The sequence below is a fragment of the Perca fluviatilis genome, chromosome 12 (assembly GCF_010015445.1).
Source record: "Perca fluviatilis chromosome 12, GENO_Pfluv_1.0, whole genome shotgun sequence".
Lineage (NCBI taxonomy): Eukaryota > Metazoa > Chordata > Actinopteri > Perciformes > Percidae > Perca > Perca fluviatilis.
This window is the reverse complement of record NC_053123.1, coordinates 7,883,206-7,907,963: the sequence shown is the minus strand read 5'-3', so window position 1 is coordinate 7,907,963 and position 24,758 is coordinate 7,883,206. Positions and strand designations below refer to the sequence as shown.

Here is a 24,758-nt window from a genome sequence, read left to right as displayed (position 1 = left end):
GTTTAAACAAGTCCTACCTCCTCATGTTGGTGAGCCACTCCTTCTGGGTGGCCAGACAAGACCGGGACTGGCAAAGTGGGGATGGCAGGCCCTCCTGGTGCCTCCCTCTTATCTTTATGAGAATGGATGTGACCGTGACCGTGATCATGGCCATGACTGTGTTCAGACTGATGGTCTTGGTCATTAGGCTGAGGCGTGAGAGGAGAAGAAGTTTTGTTCCGCCCTCGCTGTCCTCTGACCCTGGCTGGCTTTCCCGGCTTCTTGGGCCGACTTCCTGTGGTGGCAGGAGTGGAGTGTGGCACTTGAGGGACTGGGGACGGCTGCGACTGGGCAGAGAGCTGCTGCTCCTGGCCGAGGGGAGGTATGGCTGTGCCCGTCTGCACTTCGGGGACAATATCGCGGTCGTGTTCATGATCGCTGTGGTCGTGGTCGCTGTGGTCGTGGTCACTGTGGCCGTGCTCACTGTGGTCGTGCTCACTGTGGCCGTGATCGCTGTGGTCGTGGTCACTGTGACCGTGATCGCTGTGGTCGTGGTCACTGTGACCGTGATCACTGTGAGGTTGAGAAGACAGGTCCTTGTGGTTAGAGTCCACCTGTACCTGCCCATGTTTGTGCTCCTTGTTATGTGCGTGATCATGTGTGTCCTGCACACGTCCATCAGAGTGTTTATGGTCACTATCCTCTACCTTGGTGTGATCATGATTATGTTCTGCATCATGCCCATGATGGTGATCACGTCCTGTAGGTGCACCAGCAGCCGGACTGGCAGCAGTGGTCTGCTGGTTGCACTTTGTCGGATGTTGTTCTGTGAGTGGATGGTGGGAGCCGGTCTTGTGGTGCGGATGACCGTGCCCGTGACCCTGGCTATGGCCGTCATTGGTGGATGAATGGGAGTGAAGCCCTTCCTGCACATCCACCAGGTCGAGGTGTGCTACGTGGTCATGGCCTAGCTCCTCATGATCTACATCTACCACCTTCACTTCACCCAGGCCCAAGCTAAACAGCAGACTCTGAAATCCCTGGAAATCAAGCCTATCTTTCTGTCCGTAGCGCCTGAACAGCTGCTGGATGTAGAAGCGCTGCTCCTCCTCTAGAGAGTGCCCTTCGCGACTTACAGGCTCCGGGGACAAAGTGGGTCCTTTCACGTATGGAGCTTCGGAAATCTGCAGGTCGCTGTGGGCGTGGCTGTGATTGGTATGGTGATGTCCGCCGTGCTGATGGTTGTGCCCGTCTCCATGGCAGTGGTTGCACTGATGGAAGAGGAAGGTGAGCACACACAGGAAACAGAACTTGGTGTGTACTTGGACTCGCATTGTCCCCTTACTTCTGGTCCCCTGCCAAAACAGGAAACAGTATCACTTTTATTTGCCAGTCATACAAAATAATTATAAAAACAGCTTAAGCAACCAAGTAAACATCATCCAGACTATGTTCCTCACATAGTGCTCCACTGAATAGGAATTCCAAAAGTATTTTATAAACAAAAGAAGGTTTTTGAAAGATTGTCTTTTTGGCTTTATTAAATGTTTGTGTCTTAAAGGTCCCATGGCATGGTGCTCTTTGGATGCTTTTATATAGACCTTAGTGGTCCCCTAATACTGTCTCTTTCCCGAAATTCAGCCTTGGTGCAGAATTACAGCCACTAGAGCCAGTCCCACAATGAGCTTTCCTTAGGATGTGCCATTTGTGTGCCATTTCTGTGTCTGTAGCTATTGAGGAGGAGAGAGGGGGGGGCAAGGTGGAGGGTGGGGGTGTGGCCTTGACCAACTGCCACTTTGCTCGTTTGAAAGCCATGATGTCTCTCTCTCATGGGTGGGCCAAATTCTCTGGGTGGGCAAAGCAGAGAAAGGGGAGGTAACCTTGCTCCTTATGACCTCATAAGGAGAAGATTCCAGATCGGCCCATCTGAGCTTTCATTTTCTCAAAGACACAGCAGGATACCCAAAGGCTCGGTTTACACCTATCACCATTTCTAGGCACTGGGGGACCATAGGCAGGCTGGGGAAACGCATATTCATGTTAAAAAAACCTCATAAAGTGAAATTGTCATGCCATGGGACCTTTAAGTATCATGGTAAAAAGTCTGTTTTGTCATCTATGGCTTAAAATGCACTGCTGCACCAGAAAATCAGCATATTGAAAGTTTGACTGATATACAGTACCACAATATTTTTCTGACATTGATATATATAGCAATATGAGAAAAGTATGCAAACGTCACAAAAAATAATCTAATTTATGTCTAATGCAAGGAAATATGTTCCACTGTTAAGCATTATATCAAGAAAAAAAAAAGTCTCATTAAAAACCCCTCATTAAGTAGTTTAGTTTAGTTTTCAATTACTATTTGATTGTAAATAGTACTATGGAATTTTGCAACATAATAAAACTGCCGTAATGGCCTTAGCTGTTTAAAAAAAGAAGAAAAAAAAAGGTACGGATGCTGACTCTAACAGTACTATTCTTACACATTCACACACGTGTCAAAGTAGACAGATTTGTCAAAGTAAACACAAAATGATCACGGGTAAAAGACAAGAAGAAAATATGCTTTAATGTGGACTCTTGTGTGGAAAAGATTGTGAACAGGAAAGACTTTTTCAGATTAATGATTCCTGATCAGTGATGAAAATCGGCCTTAAAACACCCGATAAGAGCTTCCCAAGCAATGATGCACTGGCACACTGACATATCTCAGTGTAACAGGGTCTACATTAGTTCACATACTGTATAATCACTAAAAAAAAAAAAACACACACAGAGATTTAGGATAATAACCCCATTCATAACAAAAACCTAAGCTGCTACCTTTAGCTTAACATAACATATCTGAATCTAAATCAGGGAGCCTTCTGGAGCACAACAAACTCTCCACTTTGAATTATGTAACAAATTGCTTGTTTTCCCCCCCACTCTAAAAGGCCTGAAGCAGCAATATCATTCCAGTCAAATGATCCTCATAAGGTCTCTTGTGAAGCCCGTGGGTGGTTGATGCGTGAGGGGGGAGGACGAGGAGGAGAAGGAGTAAAGATAGGTCAGATGAGGAATACTGCTGGATAAATGGCAAAATGCTGCATCACACACACACACACACACAAAAAGGCCTTTGGCAGCCAGCTTGTTGTTGTGAAGTGAAGTTTATACTGGATTTAAAACATACACATCTTGGGGGAATAAATTTGTGTTGTGCAGACAACAGCTACGGAGCTAAATGTTAAAAAAATAAAGAGGGTAATAGTTGCTCCTCAAAGTTGTCAAGGCAGTCACAACATAGTGCACACTGTAGGCTTGTGGGAACAACAACAAAATAGCACAATATATATGCATTGATTTCTTTCTGGATCCCCACAAGAAGAAGCAATACATTCCTAAACAAAAACTAATAAGAGAGATACAAAAAGCAAGTCAAAGATCAGTTAAATAACATTACACAATAATGTCATTTTAAAACTGAGAATATTGGTGACAGACTTAAAATGGGATGTTAACTTGTTGTTTTTTTCAGACGGCTGGTTATGGCCCATTAAGGACACTATAAAAATCCAGTTTTTTATGTAAAGTGTGAAAAACGCAACAATTTACCGATCCAAAATGATCTAGCCAACATAAAATCTTTTAATCCCTAACTATAACGTATTTGTATTCATCCCACTAAAACATTTGACAGAATACAATTCGAAAAGATTCAGCTTGGCTGGAACAAAGCCCTTGTTTCTTCGTCAAAGCCTTGATCATTGTACAGACGACATCAGCTTATCAGCAAATGACTATTAGCTCATTATGGACTCCCTTCTCCCCCAGATAACAAGATCAAGAACTTGTGTCAAAGCAGTGTTTAATATCTGCATTTTAAAGTGTGTATGCGCTATGTTATTATGGGTTATTCTTCCATCAAAATGTAGACAAGGATTATAGCGGTCACTGAAATTTCTGCACAAACTAAAGTTATAAAACAGCCAAATTACATCCAACATTTGCCCTCTTATAATGAGTCATCCAGGTGATAAACCGTGTGGTGCAATTCGACACCATCAAAAGGAGGCAAACAAATCAAACATTTTTCAAAAAAGCACCGCAAAAAAAATCGGTTACTTAAGACCGACTCGACTCTCATTTAAAGTTACCTGTAGAAACTGGAAGCGAAGCTACTTACCACTGTGTGAAATTTAAGTTTGGCCAAGGAGTGAATGATGCCGCTCTGACTCAAGGCTGCAGACGGTAAGTGTGGTTACAAGGCTACTTCACGGCTGTCGACAAGACAGTGTTTATAAACATGAGACAACAGTGACCTATGAACCTTACAGCAGATAGGTTGGGGCAAAACCAGGACCTATTTCTAAGAGCACACCCTCTGAGCAGCAACAGAGCCTGCTGTGTTTTCCTGATTGGAGTCTTTGTTGTGCTTGGCCTTTGGGGGAAAACACCAGAATGCCTATTTAGTACGAGAGTTTAATTGTGTGTTATTGTGTGTATAACCAGATTCAGGGATGAACTCATATGAAACGTTTGGCCGATACCGATAACTAGGGTTGCACGATATTGACAAAATGTGATATTGCGATATCGATTATGAATATCGCGATATCAATTTCGATATTTTTAGACATATGTAAAATTACAAAAGTTATGGAAAAACGCATCAAAAGAGATTCATAACAAATTAAACAAGTTTTCTTACAACACAGGGTTTATTTCAAATGACAGTCATATTGGACTGGTCAAACATGAATAAATAAATAAGGCACAGTAACTGGCCAATGAAACATGATCATTACAGCGTTTCAAGCGAGCTCTAAATCAAACAGGCAAAGGACGGGACGCAGCGCTCCACAAAATCAACAAAATCTTGCATAGTAATTGCGACACTTTCGATATATTATTGCGCAACGTGATATTGCGTCGATATATCATGCACCCCTACCGATAACCTCTATTAACATGCTGTTATGGCTGACAACTGATATTTACCGATGTTGATATGATCTGCAGTGTTTCCCAGACGTAGACTAATTTGTGGCGGTGCGCCGCACAATCAACACCTGCCGCCGCACATTGCGTTTCGTTATAAAACAAAATGTATAACGCTATTTAAAACACGCAGCGTATTTGTTTTGCATTTCCTTTCCCTGCTCTCCTCCATCTCACTCTCACACACCCACACACACACACACTCACTCCCCCCGTGCACACAGTGTCCGTCTCCATGAAAACGAGAGAAGACGGCTTGCAAAATTCACAAGTTCACGAAAGGTTGGTATCTCGTGAACACATTAACACAATCACACATTAAAAAGTGCTATAAAAATATTTTATATTGTGAATACAATGTTGTCAGTGTGTTAATGTTGGAGTCCCAACCCGACTCTTAGCAAACAAGCGATTGCGCCTGCTTTAGAAAGTTATCTAGTCGCAAGTTTGAGGTAAAATGCAGTTGGGTTGTCGACGTCAAAACACTATATGTAGTAGCTGTCAATCAAATAAACGTATTATAAATAATGTTATGTCATTTTTTTACTCTTACACTGAAAAAGGCACATGTTGAGGATGAGGACCAGCCTGAATCGGAGATATCAGTCTGAAACAGAGCTGAACAGTCCGACCAGTGTAATTAAGTTAGGTTATTAATTTGTTTACAATATTTTCAGGCTTCAACCAGTGAAATACAGGGTCAGGGAGAGAAAGAGATAGATTTGTTAGGCATTAAAGAAAGAGTAGGAGAGGAGGACAGAATCCAACAGCGTGTCCTCCTCAGTTTTTAATACTTGATTGTATGAAAATAAGTATCTCTTTGTAACCAGATATAATGTGTAAAATTTGGCAACTATATCTATTTGTGCAGTCTATACTTAATTTCTATTTACAATTGACAGTATTGTTGTGGGAAGGCTAGGGACCAGCCTATGGTGCCTTCAAGTACTCTGCTGAACAATCCATTTAAAAGAGAAGTCAACATGTATAATCCAATTATAACTTAGAGTGACTCCTGGTCAATAAATGACCAGTGGCTCATTCACTGACCGGCATGTGAGGATTGTGCATTAGCAGTTTGGTTAGCAATATTATAGAGAAAACTTGTTTTAAAGACAGGTTTAATGGACATTTTGAGACTGTTTGCTTTTTTAAATAAATCGGTCTCTCATTAACCTGGCTCAACAAATTTACATTACTGGGATGAAGCCTGACTTTCGGCATGTGATCTCCCTCCCCTTCAGCTATTTCTGCTATCTATTTTGCAAGGGCACTGTTGCTGCATCATGGGCCTAGCACCGCCCAGGACAGTTTTGGATTGTTAGTCACTTTTTATGTAATAACAAATCCCTTGTGTTATGCCCCACCGAATGGCATAACAAACTAAAATATCTTGAAAACATTAAGGACATGAAAGCTGACAGTGACCAGCATGACGTAATAAACAGCCAGTGGTCTGCGGACATCACAAATCACATGTCTAAATACTCCTTCTGTCCTATTCGCCAAATCTGTGTAAAGACCATTTCATGGTTCTGCACAGGCTCCACGCAGAGCTTTCACCGTAGCCTACGTTAAGTGGCCTGATGTTTATACTTGTGCGCTGGTGTGTGCGTCGAGCCGGCGTTTGTGTGTGTGGGGAGTGGGTGATAGAGCGAGGGAGAAGTGAGCGAGTGCTGACTCTAGAGTCATAGTGAGAGAAACAAAGCGTCTCCCCTGTGTTTTCTGACCAAGGTGGGAAATCTGTAGCAGGAGAAGTTAGGGGTCTGCGGGGGATACGCCGCAGAAGCATAAAAAGGCCTTAAGTGTCCTTGTTTTAATAATTTGGGCACAACCCCTGAAACTTGTAAGTAGTGACCTGGTCCTATTTTAAAGCAGGATTTGTCAGCTTAGTTATGTGCACATAAAACAGTATTTATGTGTATGTGTGACCTAATAAAAATAATGGTCAATAATAAAATTGGCGAGGGCTGAATTCCATTTAGCTGCTTCAGTTTCAGGGTCCTGGTATTGTTCATGCTGGCTCACTGTCACAATGTCATGGCTTACTGGGCCTTTTGAATAGAACAGATTCACTGCTATGTTATCAGTAACATCTGTGCTTTTCCCACAATTTCAAGTCAAAAGGTCTGGTGTGAAAAAGGTCTATTTGGAAACCACAAAGTTTTCAAAGATATTAAATAAGTCAAGAAGAATTGTGAGGCCAGCACACTGGAATTACAAGACACACTGAGGAGCAGACAGAACTTTTTTTTTTTTTGTAAGGATTTCATTAATGGCAGCATAACTTAATACATTGGAATGAAAATGTACATGTTATACTGTCAGAAAGTGGAAACGTTTTTTGCTAACATTTGGAACAAATTTAAGGGTAAATCAGAGTGTAGGAGGTTTATAAATAATCTTTCTCATGATTAATAAATGAAATGTTTACTAAAAGAGAGTTCTGTATTGTAAAAAACAATTTTGAATGTGGTTTTCACTCCTCTGCAGCAAGCCTAAAAAACACAAAAAATAGAATCTTTTAAGAATGACTATTTGCTAAGGTCTCCAGTTTAATTTTGCAGCCTGCAACGAACTATGTGACATAAGCATTAATGTGTTATGTCAAAACAATTGGTCAAGTAACCAAGTTAAACAACTGCAAAACTCAACTTAAGAACTTAAACATAAAAATCATAGATCTTATTTCTGTCATTTCTGAAACCTTTTTCTATAAATTTTACTCCATGCGTCACAATGTCTTTTCCAGGTTGTTCCTCTTAAAAAGATTGGCCCTTAAGCTGTTTCATATGATTATCACGCGACCATACACACATCCTTCCCATCTCAGTATTGAGCCTGTGGCTGCAGGGAAACGGAAAGAGGAATGAAGGATACAAATCACTTCTGGTATTCAGAAAACAGAATCAAATGGTTCCAAAACAAGTAAAAGATAAAAAAAAAAATGTTGTAGCCACTGATCCTGATCTGATATTTAGATTTTTTACAAAATACATGCACTCTCAGCTAGGGCTGTTGGAACAAATACCGAAATTCGAATATAATTCGAATTGTAAAAAAAAAACAATACTATTCGAATGCTAAAATTCCATTTCAAGACTGACAGCTCTACTCTCAGCCTCTCTGTACACCTGCATTAAAATCAAGTAAGCCAATGATGAAGATATCTGCTTTAGAAAAATATAACCCGTGTTTTCTGTGTGGCTCTGCATACTGCAAAGCCGGGAACTATACCACCAAAAGTTGCACTACACAATTTGTTCTTGAGTCAGAGGACAAATACAAACATGCCAGATAGGAGGCTTTCTTAATAAGGCCTGAGGTGTGCAAGAGAGGGCAGATGTCAGCTGCCACATGGACCCAACTCACAGCAGATGGTCTGTGGGAATCTTATGGGGCTTTCACACCTGAAAGTCCGAACCAAGGTTCATGTTTTTGCATTCGATCCGGTAAGTTTTGGTTTCACACTGCAGTTATGCAAGCGCACTTAAGATCTATAAGTGACAAAACTACGTCCTGCCGTCATCACGTGTGTGAGCTGCGTCTTCAGATACTTCAAATTGATTGGTTTGTAGACGGGCTTCCCGGTCCTCTCGTAACCTCTCTCTGTGTTGGAGTTTTTAATACTGACTGCTCTACATTGTTTTGTTGCAATGTTTAGAAGCAAGACACGGGAACTTTCTTTCTGCAGCATTTATTCAGAGACAAACGGAAACCTATGCTGTACATTTACTACCACTTAACAAGTAAACTGCTGATGTATTCTCAGCTCTGATAGCCGACAGCTGTCTGCTCTGACCGCATTCACTGTCAAACACTCTCATGAAGCCTACACACTAAGCACTTAGTTATTCCTTAAAGGAGCTTCCCTGGTCTGATAACACAACTCTTGCCTGCCAGAGCTTCTTGTATTTGGTCCGAACAATCCAAAAAATGCTTTCACGCTATAAACAAACCGGACCACGGTTCAGTTTGATCCGGACCGAGACTACCTGTTTTGGTCGGACCAAATTTTGGCCGTTTGGTCTGCTGTTGTATCGTGAAATTCAGGATAGTAAGAGACAGATGAGACACCTGAGTTCAAGAGAAACATATTTGCTGACAATCACTGAAGACAGCGAGAAGAGATTGTTAATAGGCTTGGGACGATGTAAAAATGTTCAAACTGGTTTGTATATCAAGCCAAACATCGGACTGAACCGGTATACCAAATTTTACTACTGGATTTTGTGCCGGGACGCCATCGGCACAAGTTGCTAATGTCAGCTAATTTTGAATTTGCCTGAAGAAGACATAGTGACAAATGCCGGTTCAACCGGTTAACATAAATACAAACCGGTTTAGCCTCGTACACCGGACCGGACAAAACGGAAATCGACCCAACTCTTATTGTCAACTGTTTTTAGCTTACCCATCAGTGTTTCCTAAGCATTCACTGGCACAGTGGTGAGGCTGCACAGTGAGACGTTACCAACACTGGCAGACAGAATGTGAAATCATTAGTCTACAGCTTAGCTCAACTGTCCACAAGAAGCACAAGCAAGTAGCATATACACCTCATGTTTACAGACACAGTGCTCTTGTAATTACATGGACAACCACCCACAACTGCTGCAAAAAACAAACTGCGATCAAGGTAGTAATTTTGACACGTCAAGCCAGCAATCCTCTGATCAAGACCAGCTATTCTGTGGAAATGGTCATGAGCTGTGCGGTAGGTCTCCTGCAAATCATCTGACTCAAATACCAGACATACTCACAGTAACGTAGACATTAGTCTTTCAAACAGCCAGCCTGAAAATAGCACTTATTAAAGCAGACTCACCACAGGTGGTAGGTGAAGACACATGTTTCAGTGCAAGTAGTAGATCCCAACGCACTTGTCTTCAACTGAATATGAAGATAAATTAATGAAGAAATGTCCAACCTTTCCAAGTCCTACAAATTTCCTGCTTTCCAAACAGCCTTAAAGAAAACAAGGCTGGAACACCCTAATGTTCAGCACATATTTTGCATCCCTCTGTGGTATGAAATTAGGTTGTGGGCCACCATGACACATGCAGGTTCAAATAAGACCAATGTACACACGCCACAACTTCCATGAACTTACTGAGTCAAACAGGACAAAACAGGAAATACCACATCTAATTCAGGTTTTGTAAGTTGAAGCCACAGAGTCGTTTTCTAACTGCTCTTTAATGTTTTATGTAAAGCACTTTGAATTGCCCTGTTGCTGAAATGCGCTATACAAATAAAGCTGCCTTGCCTTGCCTAAGATGCTGTGTATCTAGTTCTGAATTCCTCAGTTGGAATCAAGGAGCTGCAACGCAAATGAGCGAGTAATCACTGGGCAAGGCGCAGGTGCGTGGCTGATGCTCTGTGGCCTGGATAGCATACACAGTGTAAAAGAGTCTGAGGCCGCAAGGCTAGACCAGGAAAACACAGACAAGTCAACAGAACAATCAGCGGAGGAGTATGTACACTATGCAGATGTCAAAGAAACAACACCTTGGCAAAACACAGTGATACTTACCTCTAATCACAAATAAGCCAAAAAGGACAGGAGTTCACGCCACACCAATACAAATTGTTCACGCCAGCACTAACATAAGTAACAGGTTGACTGTTTTGAGGCTTTTGAGTCAAGTGACTTAACTAATTTGTACAGGGAGGAGGGAGGCACAGGGAGGGAATGTGTGTGTGTGTGTGTGTGTGTGTGTGTATCTGCGTGTTTAAGCAGTCAGGGAGCTGGGTCTGGGATCAACCACCTGACTAGCTACTCATGGGGTACACGTGTGTGTGTATGTGTGTGTGTGTGTGTGTGTGTGTGTGTGTGTGTGTGTGTGTGTGTGTGTGGGAGGGGGGCGCTATAGGTGTATATGTTGGTAGGACAGTCTGCCCATTTTACTAATCTGCCTTGATGTGAATCAGTAACTTGAAATGTGTAAAATATTTTAAAATGGCAGCGCAGTGTTATCCCTGACCTCGGTTATTAAAACAGTGGATGTAAAAACATGCATTGGTATGTATTGGTTAACAAATGTTAGCTAGTAGGACTCAAAATGCCCCGTCTGCATTAAAAACTGTATCATAAACGGCAGGAGTGTGGGAATGGTGTGGCGTGCAACAGATTGTCAACATTGTGAGCACTAAAACAAATTGACCCGCCAGGCCAATGCTTACACAATTCTTCTAAAAAACCTGCAGCTGGCAGCGACAGGGACTTTCACCGAGGGTGTGCACTGTAAGGTATCAAGGTAGGATTACATTAAAAAAAAAACTCCTATGCTTATGATTGTTTTTTGGCTTTTAACCCCCGTGTTGTCTTCACGTCAACCTTGACGTAATTGACCGTGGGTCAATTTCACCCGAAGTCAACACAAGGGAGGATGAAGTGGATCCCTAATCTGGGACTGATCTTTAACCTGTAAGCCCCTGAAGACACTGGAAGCATGAGATAAATATATACAAAGAAACTATTTAGCTCAACAAAAGATGTAGTTAATAATAAGGTTGAATGAGGCCCTTTAGGCTTAATGAGTGATGCACTCCTTTCTGCAGATTTACCATCACCCTTCTCCTCATTTTATTACAGTTAGCAGGCACTGTATGTCCTTTTAAAACTAGTTTTAAGGGCTTGTTAAAAATGTACTGATGAAAAATCAATAAAAACTCAACTGAACATGAGAACTGTCAGTGGATAGACAGTAATATCAGCGGAAAAACTGCCAAAGGCCACTTTTAGTTAATTATATTGCAACAGAAATCTTACACAAAAAGCGGCATATTGGTGAACATAGATGCTGTAAATAATATACAGCCATACAAAAAACATCACCCAAACCTTCAGGTAAATTAGTTTGCTTAATCACATTAGTGGTAGGGAGGACACTTGTTTCTTTTGGGTTGATTTAAGCGTCAGTATATTGCCCTTATATTGTCACTATGACCCCAGTGGACCTCAAACAACCTTGGACCTTGGACTGAATACTATCCAGTTTTAACAAAAACTCCAAGTTAGAACATGACCGGTGCTGTTTGTCAAGGGTTTGCTGAGCCCCAATCATACACTTTACTTGGGATGTAAATATTATGGACTTTGAAGGCTGTTTACTACATTACAAAGGCAACACTTATTCATGTAGCACTGTAAGCGTTCTGAAATACACAATGACACAATGGAACGTCTGTGCATAATACTTTCAAGCTGTATGCTGCAATCATAAACTGGTTCAAGTATGTTGTAAATAAGGTTTGGTAACACAGCTCAATACTTGAAGGTGAATTTCACTGACATCACACATGAAGGCCAGTTTGCCAGTCATGTTGACTACTACTCGGCCTGTGGAAATTGTTTATCTTCAGTGGCTCTGGAGGAGCTCTGTCAAGTCAGAAAAAATAACATAATTTACTAAGCCCCTGGTCCCAAATCATGTGTTAAGTGAGAACTATGCAGTGCTCAAAACATAAATAAAATTGTTGTGTTTAACAGTATATGAGACCTGCATTATTCATCCACTTGGTGCACAAGGAGGCACAGATTACATACATGGCACAAATCCATTTAAATCCCTATAGAGGATTTCCATGTCAACATTGAAGCTAATCGTGTTTTAACAGACTGAACCTTCTCTAATCCTGAGGGCATAGCAATTCTTTGTCTTCTTTATTTGACTGGAGCTAACGAGAGAACAGTTAATACAAGGATGTTGCACACTGAGGACACCCACACCACATAAAAATCTGCTCTCTTGCTTTATTAAATCAATTTGGTTGATTGTATTTTTTTAACCAGGAGTTTTGTTAGTCGTTTAATGTTTTGATTACATCTTTCATTACTGATAGGATAGGATGCATATTGGCATTTTATAATAAAACATACAGCTTAACGGAGGGGAGCATATGATTTCTCTAATTCTGTCAGTTGATGAAAATCATCAAGGATGAGGAGATTTTAGAAAATGGGAGTTGTGTTTAACAAAAAACTAGCATCACTGATCACATCCTTAACAAGACTATCAAACTTCAACCTACAGACATTTTAATATTGCAGCAGTGTAAGTCTTACGTTGAATGGACTGGTTTATGAGGATATGTAATGTGACTGTGTGGAATAAATGCAAATTTTACAACTGTTTCTTCATGAATAGGAACATGTGTTTATGGCAGCTGTTGCATGCTGTTTGCATGCTTAATGATCTCACATCAGTGAGATCACACTAGTGCTCTTCAACTTTGTTGATTGTTTAATATTCGCATTGAATATTTATTAGAAGGGACAACGTCAAATTTGCATACTGTATGACCAAAATGAGCAATCACTAGCTACACATGTGCCCGCCCAATAAGGTAGGTGAAAATGCAAGTTAATGAAAAAAAATAAATGCTATATCAAACACAAACCAGACAAGTTTGCTTTGCTTTAAGACTAGTGAAGTCGCGCTGAATCGCAGCAGCGATACCGCCCATCGCTCTGGTTAACGGAGGGGGCTTGAACACTGCACGTGGTGCGCATAATGCAACACTAACAGTGAATACTACTCATCCTCGTCATTGAAACGTGCCTACAACATACTCAGCTTTTAAACTGATAATATAATTAAACCACCAGCACACACAACTAGTCGCCCAAACAAGCCCCCGGAAAGCTGCCCGAGCTACACGTTCAAAGCCCGCTGGCTTGTTTTGTTAGAGTCGCCCCTTTTGTACAGGCTAACGCTACGCTAGCTTGGAGAGGAAGGCAACATTTCAATCAGCTAACGTTAGCTAGCATACGACTCACAGGAAACTAGCTAGCTCACAGCCTACAAAGAGCAACGGTAACATTTGCTGACTTAGATTCCGTATCAGATGTTCTCAATAGTTGGTGGTAACATCGACACGTTGTGGCAAACGCTGCCCGGGTCCATGTTGTGGGAGTGAATGACAACAAATGGGTTTTTATATAGTTACCTCACTCGAGTGCCGTGTGCATTTCCTCTTCGCTCGGTACCAAAAAAAAAAAGAGAAATATACCGTCTGGTTTACGTCAACACACGAAAGGCAGGTCATTCACCAACGCCTCTTGCGAACTATCCGTAGAATCCCGGCAAGGGCCGGCCAACAGTCTGCGCTATCTGCGCAGTGTGCATTGAAGAAAGCACTGACGTTTCTTTCCGCCAGATTGTGTCTGGGCTGTCATATGACTGGCTAAGGAAACTATGTACCCTACAGACAGCGATGAGTAAATACCACACCCGCGTCACCAAATAAATACACCCTCTAATTTTAATTCAGATGAGCTGTGTTTTGAAAGTCAAAGCTCATCATTTGAGAATAGCAAGATGAGGTCATAACCCTTGCTCTGACACTAAACGTAGTCTTATTTAATTACAGTGTCATGCTGTGCACCACACGTTTCTGCAAGTAGGCTATAGAGATGATTATTTCTTAAACTATAGTTTGCAAAAATGTTTAATGTAGTTTAGTCTTCATTCGCCACATATAGATGTCAAAGCTGCTAAAGTCTTTACAAAGTGTATTAAGTTTAAACCCAACATAATAAGGAAAAAAAGAGAGAAAAAAAACGGAATACATAGGCTTACTTTAATCCATCCGATGGGGAAAAGTGAGAAGAGCTGAATATGCGTGTTAAAACCAGCTGAATATGACTTTTTTGGTGTGCAGGTTCCTCATTCACATATTTAAAACACAAATTTAAACTAACACCCTTAACGGTTTGTTTTAGCCCATCAACAGTACATTTAACACATAGGCCCACAATGTTCACAAGCATATATCAAAACATGATTGAATGGTTGGACTTTTTTGTTTTTAATGTTTGCCAAATTAAACATCTTAAGAAGGTTTTTCATGACCAAGTCACCAATCAATGGAAAGTTATTTATCTAATGGTTGAGTGCAGTTTTATCTGGCTAGAAGCACAAATCATGACAGTGTGGGATGTGTTTATCGGTGTTTTAAGCGCCCAACATCTCCTTCCAGGCAGCGCTGCCTGGAAGACACTAGGATTAGGCAATGGTTATAGTTAGGGTTAAGGTTAGGGTTAGGTGCCTTGAAGTCAACGGTCGCAGAGCTGCCTTGAAGTTGATTAGGCAATGGAGACGTTGGGAGCTTAAAACACCATCGAGCATGGCATGTAGGGGCACATGACCTGAGCAGGGTCCTGGCTCCCACTGAGGACATGGGTGTCTTGTCCTCTGTATTGTTTCCGGGAATGTGGAGGTTTTAATAACCTTGTGAAATTACAGATTACGCCTAGTAGGGTTTTAAGGCTGATTCTGGTACGTTTACACTCAGCATTGACTCTTTAAGGCGAAACATGAACTACTCAATTCTTTAAATAAAAATACAATAGATAGATTCCGTATTTCATTTTTTTAAAGAATTTCTTTATTGACATTTTTATAAAAGAAGCAATAACACAAGGGTGTAGCAAAAGACCATGTCATTTTATACAGTAGTCATAATCCTGGCTAAACAGCCCTGGACCTGGGAAGTTAAGGCTTGTTAAATCATTGCATTAAAATGGTTCTTGAAACTTGAAACATGCAAAAATATGATATGATGCAAACAATTTTGCTCCTAGTTTTTTTGTTGTTTAAGATTATTTTCTCGTCTTTTCCGCCATTATTTGACAGGACGGCTGGGTGAGGAAGGGGCGAGAGAGGGGGGGAAGACATGCAGGAAATCATCACAGGTCGGATTCGAACCCTGGACCTCTGCGTCGAGGCATAAACCTCCAAGTATATGTGCGCCCGCTCTACCCACTTTGTCAACCCGGCCACGTTCCTAGTTTTTAATTATTAAAATGTTTGTGTTATTGACTGTTTTCAAGCTGAGATATTACTTTTAAAATTGAGGAAATTGGGAATGAAACTAAAAATGTATATTTATTCCTTTTATGAGTCATATAGTTGTTACAACATTTTGAACAACATTCCTGGCATACATAACTAAACCTGACAGTAAAGGATTCGTTACTTTGACTCAACTTGAAAGAAAACAGCGGCCACTGTGGCCACAAGTAGAAATTGCAGCAAAATGACACTGAAGACTACAGTTTTGAGTGTTAGTCCATTCTTGACCTGAACTCAAGGTCCAGTTACTAGTTTTTTCTGGATCTTTCAGCCCCACCTCACTGTCTTCCACAGCACATGGGGCTTGCTCAAACTATTTTTTATACAGACATTTGAATCAGTATAGAAAGAAATGTGGTTGAAAGCTCTGGGAAAAGCTAGTAGGTGGATTTTGAGTTAAGATTTCTTTGTCAAACATATTCTGTGTTTTTAGTTTTAAAACTATTTAAATGTAAGCTATGTCTGGTGCCGTGTGTGTTACAGGTGTAAAATGATACAGATACAAATAGCTTTATTTAACCCCGAAGGGCAATTCAGTTTCTACAGTCCACCGAATGAGACATACTGTATATACACATTCATACTGCCTGTCATCTATGACAGAGGGAGCCCAATAAAAAGGCATGCGGGAAAGTGCAAGATCCATCAAATATCCATCCAAATTTTTTTTTTAAAATAACTTAATAAAGACGATAAAATACGATAGAAAGGGACGAGATAAAATAATAAAATCGATGAAATAATAGAAGAATATGAATAAGAAATGTGAACGGTGTGTGTTTACTTACCAGTAGCACGAGCAAAGAAAATCTGTCAAAATGACTCAGTAATGCCATTTATGTAACATCAATTTGGATATGTGAGTCATTAACATAACTGTACAAAATAATCATATTATGCCAGTATTGGAATGAATAGTATATTTGTGTAACACTACAAGCCTCAGGAGTTCACCACCTCTGTCCTCTCTGCAGACCTTTGACCTTGCTCTTGGCCTCATATTTACACTGGACTTTTTATGCAATATTTCCAAGCGATCCATAATTTTACGTGCAGTGCTTCAAGAAATTCATCAGGCTTTTAAATTTCATGTCTTTCCATTATTATGCGTTATGGTAGACTTGAGAAAAGGCTATGGACCACTGACCTTCACTGTCTGTGTGTGTGTGTGTGTGTTTGTGTATTTGTGTGTGTGTGTGTGTCTGTCTCTGTGTGCGTGCGTGCATGTGTGTAGGTAAGTGTGAGGCACTTGGACGCTCTGAGCAGACACACGGCTAATTTCTGTCGGCCTTGCACCAGCTGGGTCCACCTCCCAGCTCCTCCCCAGCCCAGGTTTCCCCCCTCTCATGCCTGGCTGTCTCCCCTGATCACACAGAGATTAATATCAAGTGATTGGCAGCCGTGTTCTCACTTAGCACTCCAGTCATGGTGCCCCAGGGTCTCTGCCAGTCGTAAAGCAATGGTGGAAGTGCCATTGTGGCTTTCACTGTCATTTAGCCAGTACCCGGCTCCAGCGGAGAGAGGATGAAAAGTGCCAACGACCGCATTGAATTATGAGCTTGACTCAGCCCCGGCCATATATACAACCCCAGCACAGGGAGCTATTTCCTGCTGAAATGCCTCTTGCTGCAGATTACTGAGGTAATATTTCCTGCACTGCAACTAGAGTGGTTATGGTCTGCAGGCAATCTACCTGACGCAGCTTTTGCCCACGAATTGACGACTGGCATGAACGATGAGGCATTGACTCCGGCTGGAATTGCCCTTTTTTATCACACGGTGGTTAAAAGGTTAAGGTGATTCTTAATGAGGACAACAAGTATAACTTCACACCTGCCTGAGGCCATAAGGGCTCGAACAGCTATCATGTGCATAATTACAGACACAAGTGAAATAGTTAATTCGAGTCATATACCCTATTATAAACCTATATTACCAGAGTCAAATTAAGGTTGTCCATCTTGAATGGGTCCTTTCACATGATGGAATTGGGGATATGCAGTCTGGATCCTGTGCGTGCATGCGTGCATGCGTGTGTGTGTGCGTGCATGCGTGCGTGCATGCGTGCGTGTTCCTGGCTGACATTTTGCTGATGCAGAGCAATATTGGCACCCTGGTGCTCTGTCCTGGAGGGCAGCCAAAGACAGAAAGAAAAAGAGAGAAAGAGGCAGAGACACTGGGAGAGAATGAGAGAGAGAGACGTGGCACGTGACAAGTTTTAAATATCAGCTCATTAGCCATCTGTACCCATCTAATGAGCGATCATGGATTTTTCATTCTCTTTAATTGGGTAGAGGTTGGAGAAAAGGCGGATGCACTTACTTGTTCCCCCCCAGGTTTTGTTGTACTTGTCAAAGCTATAACGCACACAAATACTACTCCGATCGCCATGCAACACCCAGCCTCTCCGACTAACATATCCTAGATCAATGTAAGCCGAAGGAGAGCGCCCAACAAGCTCCATTAGGCTTGCTGTTGTGAATATGCAATGATGAAGTTGATCACAGTAATAATATTTAATGTGCAGAGACAGGAGCACTATGATCTTATGGCTGTTGTTGGTAAACACTTTTAAAGAAAAGACAACTTCATGTTTTCTAAGAAAGAAAGTAATCTTATATACATTCATACATACACTCATATGTGATTCAATACATGTGTTTTCTGTTTAATTTATGAAGCCCATTCAAAAGTGCTGTTAAAAGTCGCTGATCAATGTAAATCAGTAGCCTAAGTCAGAACATGTTTTCGATATTATGATTTTTTTTTATATGAGGTTGCAGGGAATTTCATATTCCAATTTACTTGCTGTGTGTAATCAAGACTATGAGCCACACCAGTTCATGCAGATGTTGTAATGTGTCAGGACTACGGTGGCCCTGAGAGCTCAAAGCACTGCAAATTAAGAAAACACATGCAAATAGACCAAACACAAGCAAAATAAGTAAGCATCTTCAACAATTTGACGACACATGCGCAGCATTTAGCAAAAAACACAACTAAAGACAGAAACACGCTGCAAGCAGCACCACAACACAACGGAAACTGTTTTTCTTTTTGTTACTAAGTAACAAAATGTTGCACATGGCTGGGACACACTTGTTGCCATGGTTTGTGGCTTATGCAGTTATTGCAGTTGGCTATGAAACACACACACAATTAATTGTGAAACTGTGGAGTTATTTTTGTTTCTTATATAACCCAAGCAAATAAAATAAATGTTTTGATTGCCGTGAGAGAAATATGCTCTCAAACCTTTTTTTTTTGCTTGGGTTATAAAGAAATAAAAATAACTCCATATGAATAATGGCGTTATATGTCTGTAATGTTAATAAATTAAATAAATTACTTTCAGAAGCTGTAATAGGGGTAAGAAAGTTAAACTAGTGGTAGGTTTTTCTGACATGACTAATAAAATGAAACCTATCACTTTGGCTAATTTGTTTATTAGTTAACAATTCAGTAACTTCTGCCCGTTCTGTCATTACAGAAAACTTTTTAAAATATTATTCACGCCGTCAAATTGCAACTTATTTCGACTTTTTAAACCATTAATCTAAATGAACAATATGAACTACTATCCTTTATGGCAAACCTGACTAATTCAAACAAAAATAATTCGAAGCTATGCTTGGTGCACTCATCCCCGTGCCCTTTAGAGATCACCTGATTAAACACTTCCATATGGTCAGATATAGGGTGACCAGACGTCCTGAAAAATTCGGGACAGTCCTGAAATCCGCTGAAAAATTCCTGAAAAAGCAGTCCCAAATCCTGCCCTAATTTTCCCGAAAATTACAGTCCCTCCAGAAAAACGCGATTATGTGATCTCATAATTCAATGCATAATCAGCCAAAGTCCGCATATTCATGCGGGGGCGCATATTTTCAAATATGCCGCACTTTCGCGGCATAAATTGCCGATTTCCGCGCAAAATATGCGGTGCTTGCATGATTTCACAATCCCCGCATTTTCGTTGCAAAAAAGTCACATATATCCATGGATGTATTAAGAGAACGTTGCGTTTACTTCACTTCACACAAGAGCAGCCATTTTCCCCTGTTGCCATGGGAACGTTATGAAGTGAAGTAATTACGCGACGTGAACATCATCGAAAAGCAGGTGTTGGAGGTTGAATTTGACATGTACTTTGAGTCTCTTAAGTTGGTATCCAATAAGAAAGCTATCTTAATATCTGATGTCTACTCAAATTTCTTTGTTTAAGTGCTCCTGCTGTCTATATTATTAACGATTTTTGAAAGTCTGTCTCTTTTGTATCTTTTATTTCCCTCTGTTTAGACTATTAGGCTACTTTTATTTTTACTTTAATATTATAATATTTGTATGTATTTTTTTTAAATCTTATTTGTTTACTTATTGCAATGACTGAATATCTGTAAACTATTTTTGGAAATTAAGTTTAAAAAAAGCAGGGTGTTGGGGGAATCAATTTTTCTTCTCTTTTTCATCAAACTGCAGTTTTTGCAAGTTCCCGCAATTTTTGCAAGTTCCCGCAATTTTTGCAAGTTCCCGCAATTTCATCGCATAAAATTGCATAAATATCCCGCATATTCCATCGCATTTTTTAAGAAAACGGGCAGCATAATCATGGTGATTGAGTCGTCCTGCAGCCAGTTCCCGTCGGCAGCTCATTGGCTGCAATAGGCGGCTAGGTGCGAATTTTGATAACACGCATTGCTATTTTTCATTCATTCATTCATTCATTCATTGTTGAAATGGAGGCTCAGGCTAGTGTCCCAGGATCCGATGAACACGTAGCTAAAAAGCAAAAATGTCTCTGCAGGTACCAGGAGGACAGGGTAGGGAAATACCCCTTCATTACTGCAGTTTCACGTGATGCAAACAAAGCGTTTTGTGATATACAGTATGTAGGAGTTTGGAATTTCACACGGGGGGGGGGGGGATGCAGACATCAGGCTGCATGCCAGCAGCAAACTACATACCGGTACAGTATAACTAACAGCACAAAGCTTTGGTCTCATCCTTCTTTAAGCGGGAGGATGACGTGTACCATGTATAATAAAATAGCTGCTGCTGAGCTGACCTCTGTGTTCAACTGTGTGACCCCCCCCAACAGTCATACAGATCGCTTGACTGTGCTATGAAGTTAACGCCAAAACTGTACCCTGACTCGGCTATAGCTAAACACATCTGCTGCGGTCGCACAAAAGCAGAAGCACTTGTCACAAACATACTGGCAGTGGAGTTTTGAAATTCATGTTTATTTGTTTGGCATATCAGGTATGCAATTTAGGTATAAAGATTGAAATGTTTTCATAAAGCTACATTAATAGATTTTTTGGCCACTTGGGGGCAGAAAACATGCATCACATACTGTATTATATTGCCTTATAAATCTGTGAGGGGCAGAATGTTAGAGAGCTAATGCCTATTGAATCCAGCAACATTATGTGTATTTGCACGTTTAAATCCCTAACAAACATGGATGTTTATTGTGTACAGCAAGGAGGAAAAGTGCCTAATTAATTACTGTTGATTTATAGCTGTTCGCTCATATTCACACATTTCATAAGCCTAAGCCCCGTGTAATTTTTTTTTCGTCATGTCACATGTGAAACTCTATCTAAAGACAAATAAAAAGAGAAAACTCTTGGCCCCCCGTCTTTTTTGATAACTATAAACTACATGAAAAGGTACTGAAGGTAAAGTATATATTAAGTGTTATTCACTGTTCTTCACATGGAGTAGGAGCTGTTTCTGTACAAGATCAAGTGTTCCAAATAAAAAAACACTCTTTTAAGCCAAATCCTGTCTTTTTCCATGCACAGAGGAGTGTTTCTAAATTCCTGACAGCTCTGACATTTTCTTAGATTCAGCCGCAGCTCCTCCTGTCAATAGCAGCTTTGTTGCTATTTCTCCCACTCTGAGATCTTACATGGAAAGATTCGGGCATGTTCAAAGGCTCCCTGCAGAGAAACAAAATTTCAAAGGTGCTCAAAATCTCATGTCTACATACGAGGGCCGATCAAAGTAAAATATATTCTGCTTTAAATAACGTGACAAAGATGAAGGGAAGCATTTGGCGACATTGCGCTCTCTGTTATATGCTCTGTAATAAGATGTGTTCTTGCCATTGTTGTAAAATGTTACAGTTGTTCCGCTGACGTTATAAGTCAATGGAGAGTTTAAATGGTCTGCTGCAGCGCGATCAATAACCGTATTGCTCTTAATATTGGTTTTTGTTGTTTTGTACTGTAAAATCAAAAACTCCACAGTAGATATCTGGTGGTACTGCCATTGACCCCCAGCGTCATGTACTAATGTATTACCTTCTCTGAAACACACAAAGCAAACGCAGTAGGATATTTTTTGAAGAAAGCTGGGCAGTTAACACGAAGACCCTCCAAAGGAAAATGTCAGACATATGTTTACATAGTTTACAAGTGATAAAGCCCTTAAGTGGCGGTAGGATTTATAGCTATTGTCTACACCAGGAGTAATGGAGGAAATGATGAGAAGTTATAGAGGCACAAAGTCTGTAGAGGGAAGCGGTCGAGGGGGGATGGGTCAACAAGACGTCAGACTTTGACACAGGAAAACACTGTTGTTTCCCGTTGTACTGACCGTCAACGTAGGTTTCTCTTAACCACAACCACAATTGTCCCTAATCACAAACAAGTGGTTATTATTGCAACCATGCAGGCTGTTCACATAAACCATTTGTACATATAGCTATGATAAGTAATGCGCTGTAATTGTATTCCACGTATTTATTACTGTATGCACCACATTGACTGCTGCTGTAAAAAAAAAAAGTCCGCTTTGGTCCGCGTAGAGTAGGTAGGAGGTTCAGGTGGAGGGTTATAAAACGAGCCAGGAAGCAGAGTTGGTGTCCCGGGGAAAACACAAGACTTTCACCTCAATTAAGTGTTTATTAAATGCTTCTGTGTTGTACTTTTACTCAAGTATGGGTCTCTAGTACTTTATACACGTCTGGTAATTCATCAAGGTCTCCAGAATCTTCCTTACATATGTGAAATGAGTTGTGTTGCGCCTGAGTTTGAAAACTTACACCCAGGAAATGAGTGTTCATGTATAGGGGGGCAGGGGTGTCGGATTGGGGTTGGGTAAATGGGACTGAGTACCCAGGGCCCTCATGTGAGGAGGGTCCAAAAAGATGCTAGAATGAATTGCTGTAGATGTCGGGAGGGGCCAATAGATAATGCCTTTCTACAGGGCCCAGAATTTTGTGCTACGCCCCTGATCAGGAGTACTACTTAAGGGGACCGGTGTTTTAATCCAAACCATAATCTTTTTTTCTAATCTTAAAACATTTTGGTGCCTAAACTTTATTGACGCAGCCGCATGATGTCAACGATGATCGGACAGCTAAACTCCATTGCAACGGCCACTGAAAGGAGCATCACCTCGCAGTGCCCTGTATCCCAGTCACCTTATCTCTACTAAACTTCACTGTCATGTGACCAGTCGTCACCTGACCAGCCAACAGTCGCAGTAATTTCGTAGGATATCGTACAAATTGTTGTGCGTACGTTTTTGTGGGATGTCATACGAACCCAATATAGCATGTAGATGTGTTGAACCATGATGACAATGGTCCCCTAGTCTATTTCCTTGACGTTCCACTTCCGGGATTGCTCCGGTGCCGCAGGAAATTCCGCCAGTCGCATGTATTTTCACCTTCCTTCGGCTTTCTTTGTGTTGGAATTCTAACCTCCGGTGGATTTCTGAGGACTATAGTTAACTGCTCCTCAGATCTCTGCAGGGTAAATCCAGACAGCTTGCTAGACTATCTGTCCAATCTGAGTTTTCGCTCGCACAAATATTTTACAGCGGCTCTGTGCGGAGCTTACGATTGGGATTGGTTTAAAGAAATGCCAATAAACCAGAGCACGTTTTTTTCCCAACCTGGAATGCTGTGTGGCGTAGCCAGACCCTCCTTCGCTCCGCAGCAAGTGGATGGTCTGGCAAAGCGAGACTAATGGTCTCCTAACACAATGTTTTTTTTTAAAGATTTATTTTAGGCATTTCAGCCTTTAATGGAAAGGACAGCTAGATATGAAAGGGGAGAGAGAGGGGGAAGACATGCAGGAAATGCTTCGAGGCATACAGCTCTATACATGTGCGCCTGCTCTATCAACTGAGCGAACCCGGCCACCCCTAACCCAATTTTAACCCAAACAAAGTCGGCATGTGTTAAACCTAATCAAACGTTGACCTATAGCATTAACGTCAGATCAATTTGAAAAGACGATGTTAGAAAAACGCTTATGTGTCGTTCTGAAGGGCAAGGGCCAACAAAGTATTTTGTCGTTTAATTTGAAGGACTTGTTGCATGAACAGATATACCAACCATCAGAAACTTAAACCTCTTACATTAAAATTAGTTAACCACTGGTTGATTTCCACTATAAATCCAGAGAGAGTTCCTACACTCTACCTCTCCCCCCCAACCTCTCACTCTTTCCATCTCTGCCACTTATTTTTTTGACACCTGCCTAGACCTGCTTTCTTGGGAGATCACATAAAAACATTTATGAGACTTGTCACTCAGATGAAGCATACGTTCTGGGTGTCATTCTTTATACCCTATTCCTTTGCTATTTTCCTTTTGTTGCTCCTTTTGTTTCGCTCTTGCTTTCTTCTTCCTTTACCTCTGCAAAATGTCCACAGACAAAAGACAGAAAATAAAAGTTTTTCGTCACGTCACATGTGATCAAACCAATACTGTAGGTTTGTATTATTGCTGCCACAACATTTTTTTGTTATTTAAGATAGAAACCATTCCTTTCTTCTTTCATATCTTCCAGGTATGGCAGTCATCACAAGGAGTTATGATTACAGCTCACACCACCATGACAAAAATAATAGCGGACATTTTGATTTCACCCACATGGGAATTCTTCATTTATATTATTTCTTTTC

At 41.0% G+C, this 24,758-nt stretch overlaps 1 protein-coding gene across 4 annotated transcripts in view; it reads right to left on the bottom strand.

Annotated features, from left to right (window-relative positions):
* Nucleotides 1-14,084, bottom strand: part of slc39a10 (solute carrier family 39 member 10) — a 32,642-nt gene extending 18,558 nt beyond the window's left edge. The window contains exons 1-2 of one of the 4 annotated variants that reach the window (XM_039817836.1): nucleotides 13,924-14,084; nucleotides 18-1,334 (exon numbers count right to left, since the gene is read on the bottom strand). In XM_039817836.1, the coding sequence (XP_039673770.1) occupies nucleotides 18-1,334; nucleotides 13,924-14,022 (1,416 nt within the window). In that variant the 5' untranslated portion in view covers nucleotides 14,023-14,084. Of the gene's footprint in view, nucleotides 1-17; nucleotides 1,335-4,153; nucleotides 4,324-10,504; nucleotides 10,735-13,805; nucleotides 13,870-13,923 lie in introns of those variants that run through there. The other 3 variants (XM_039817838.1, XM_039817839.1, XM_039817837.1) reach the window with 3 other exon arrangements.
* Nucleotides 14,085-24,758: the final 10,674 nt, after the last annotated feature.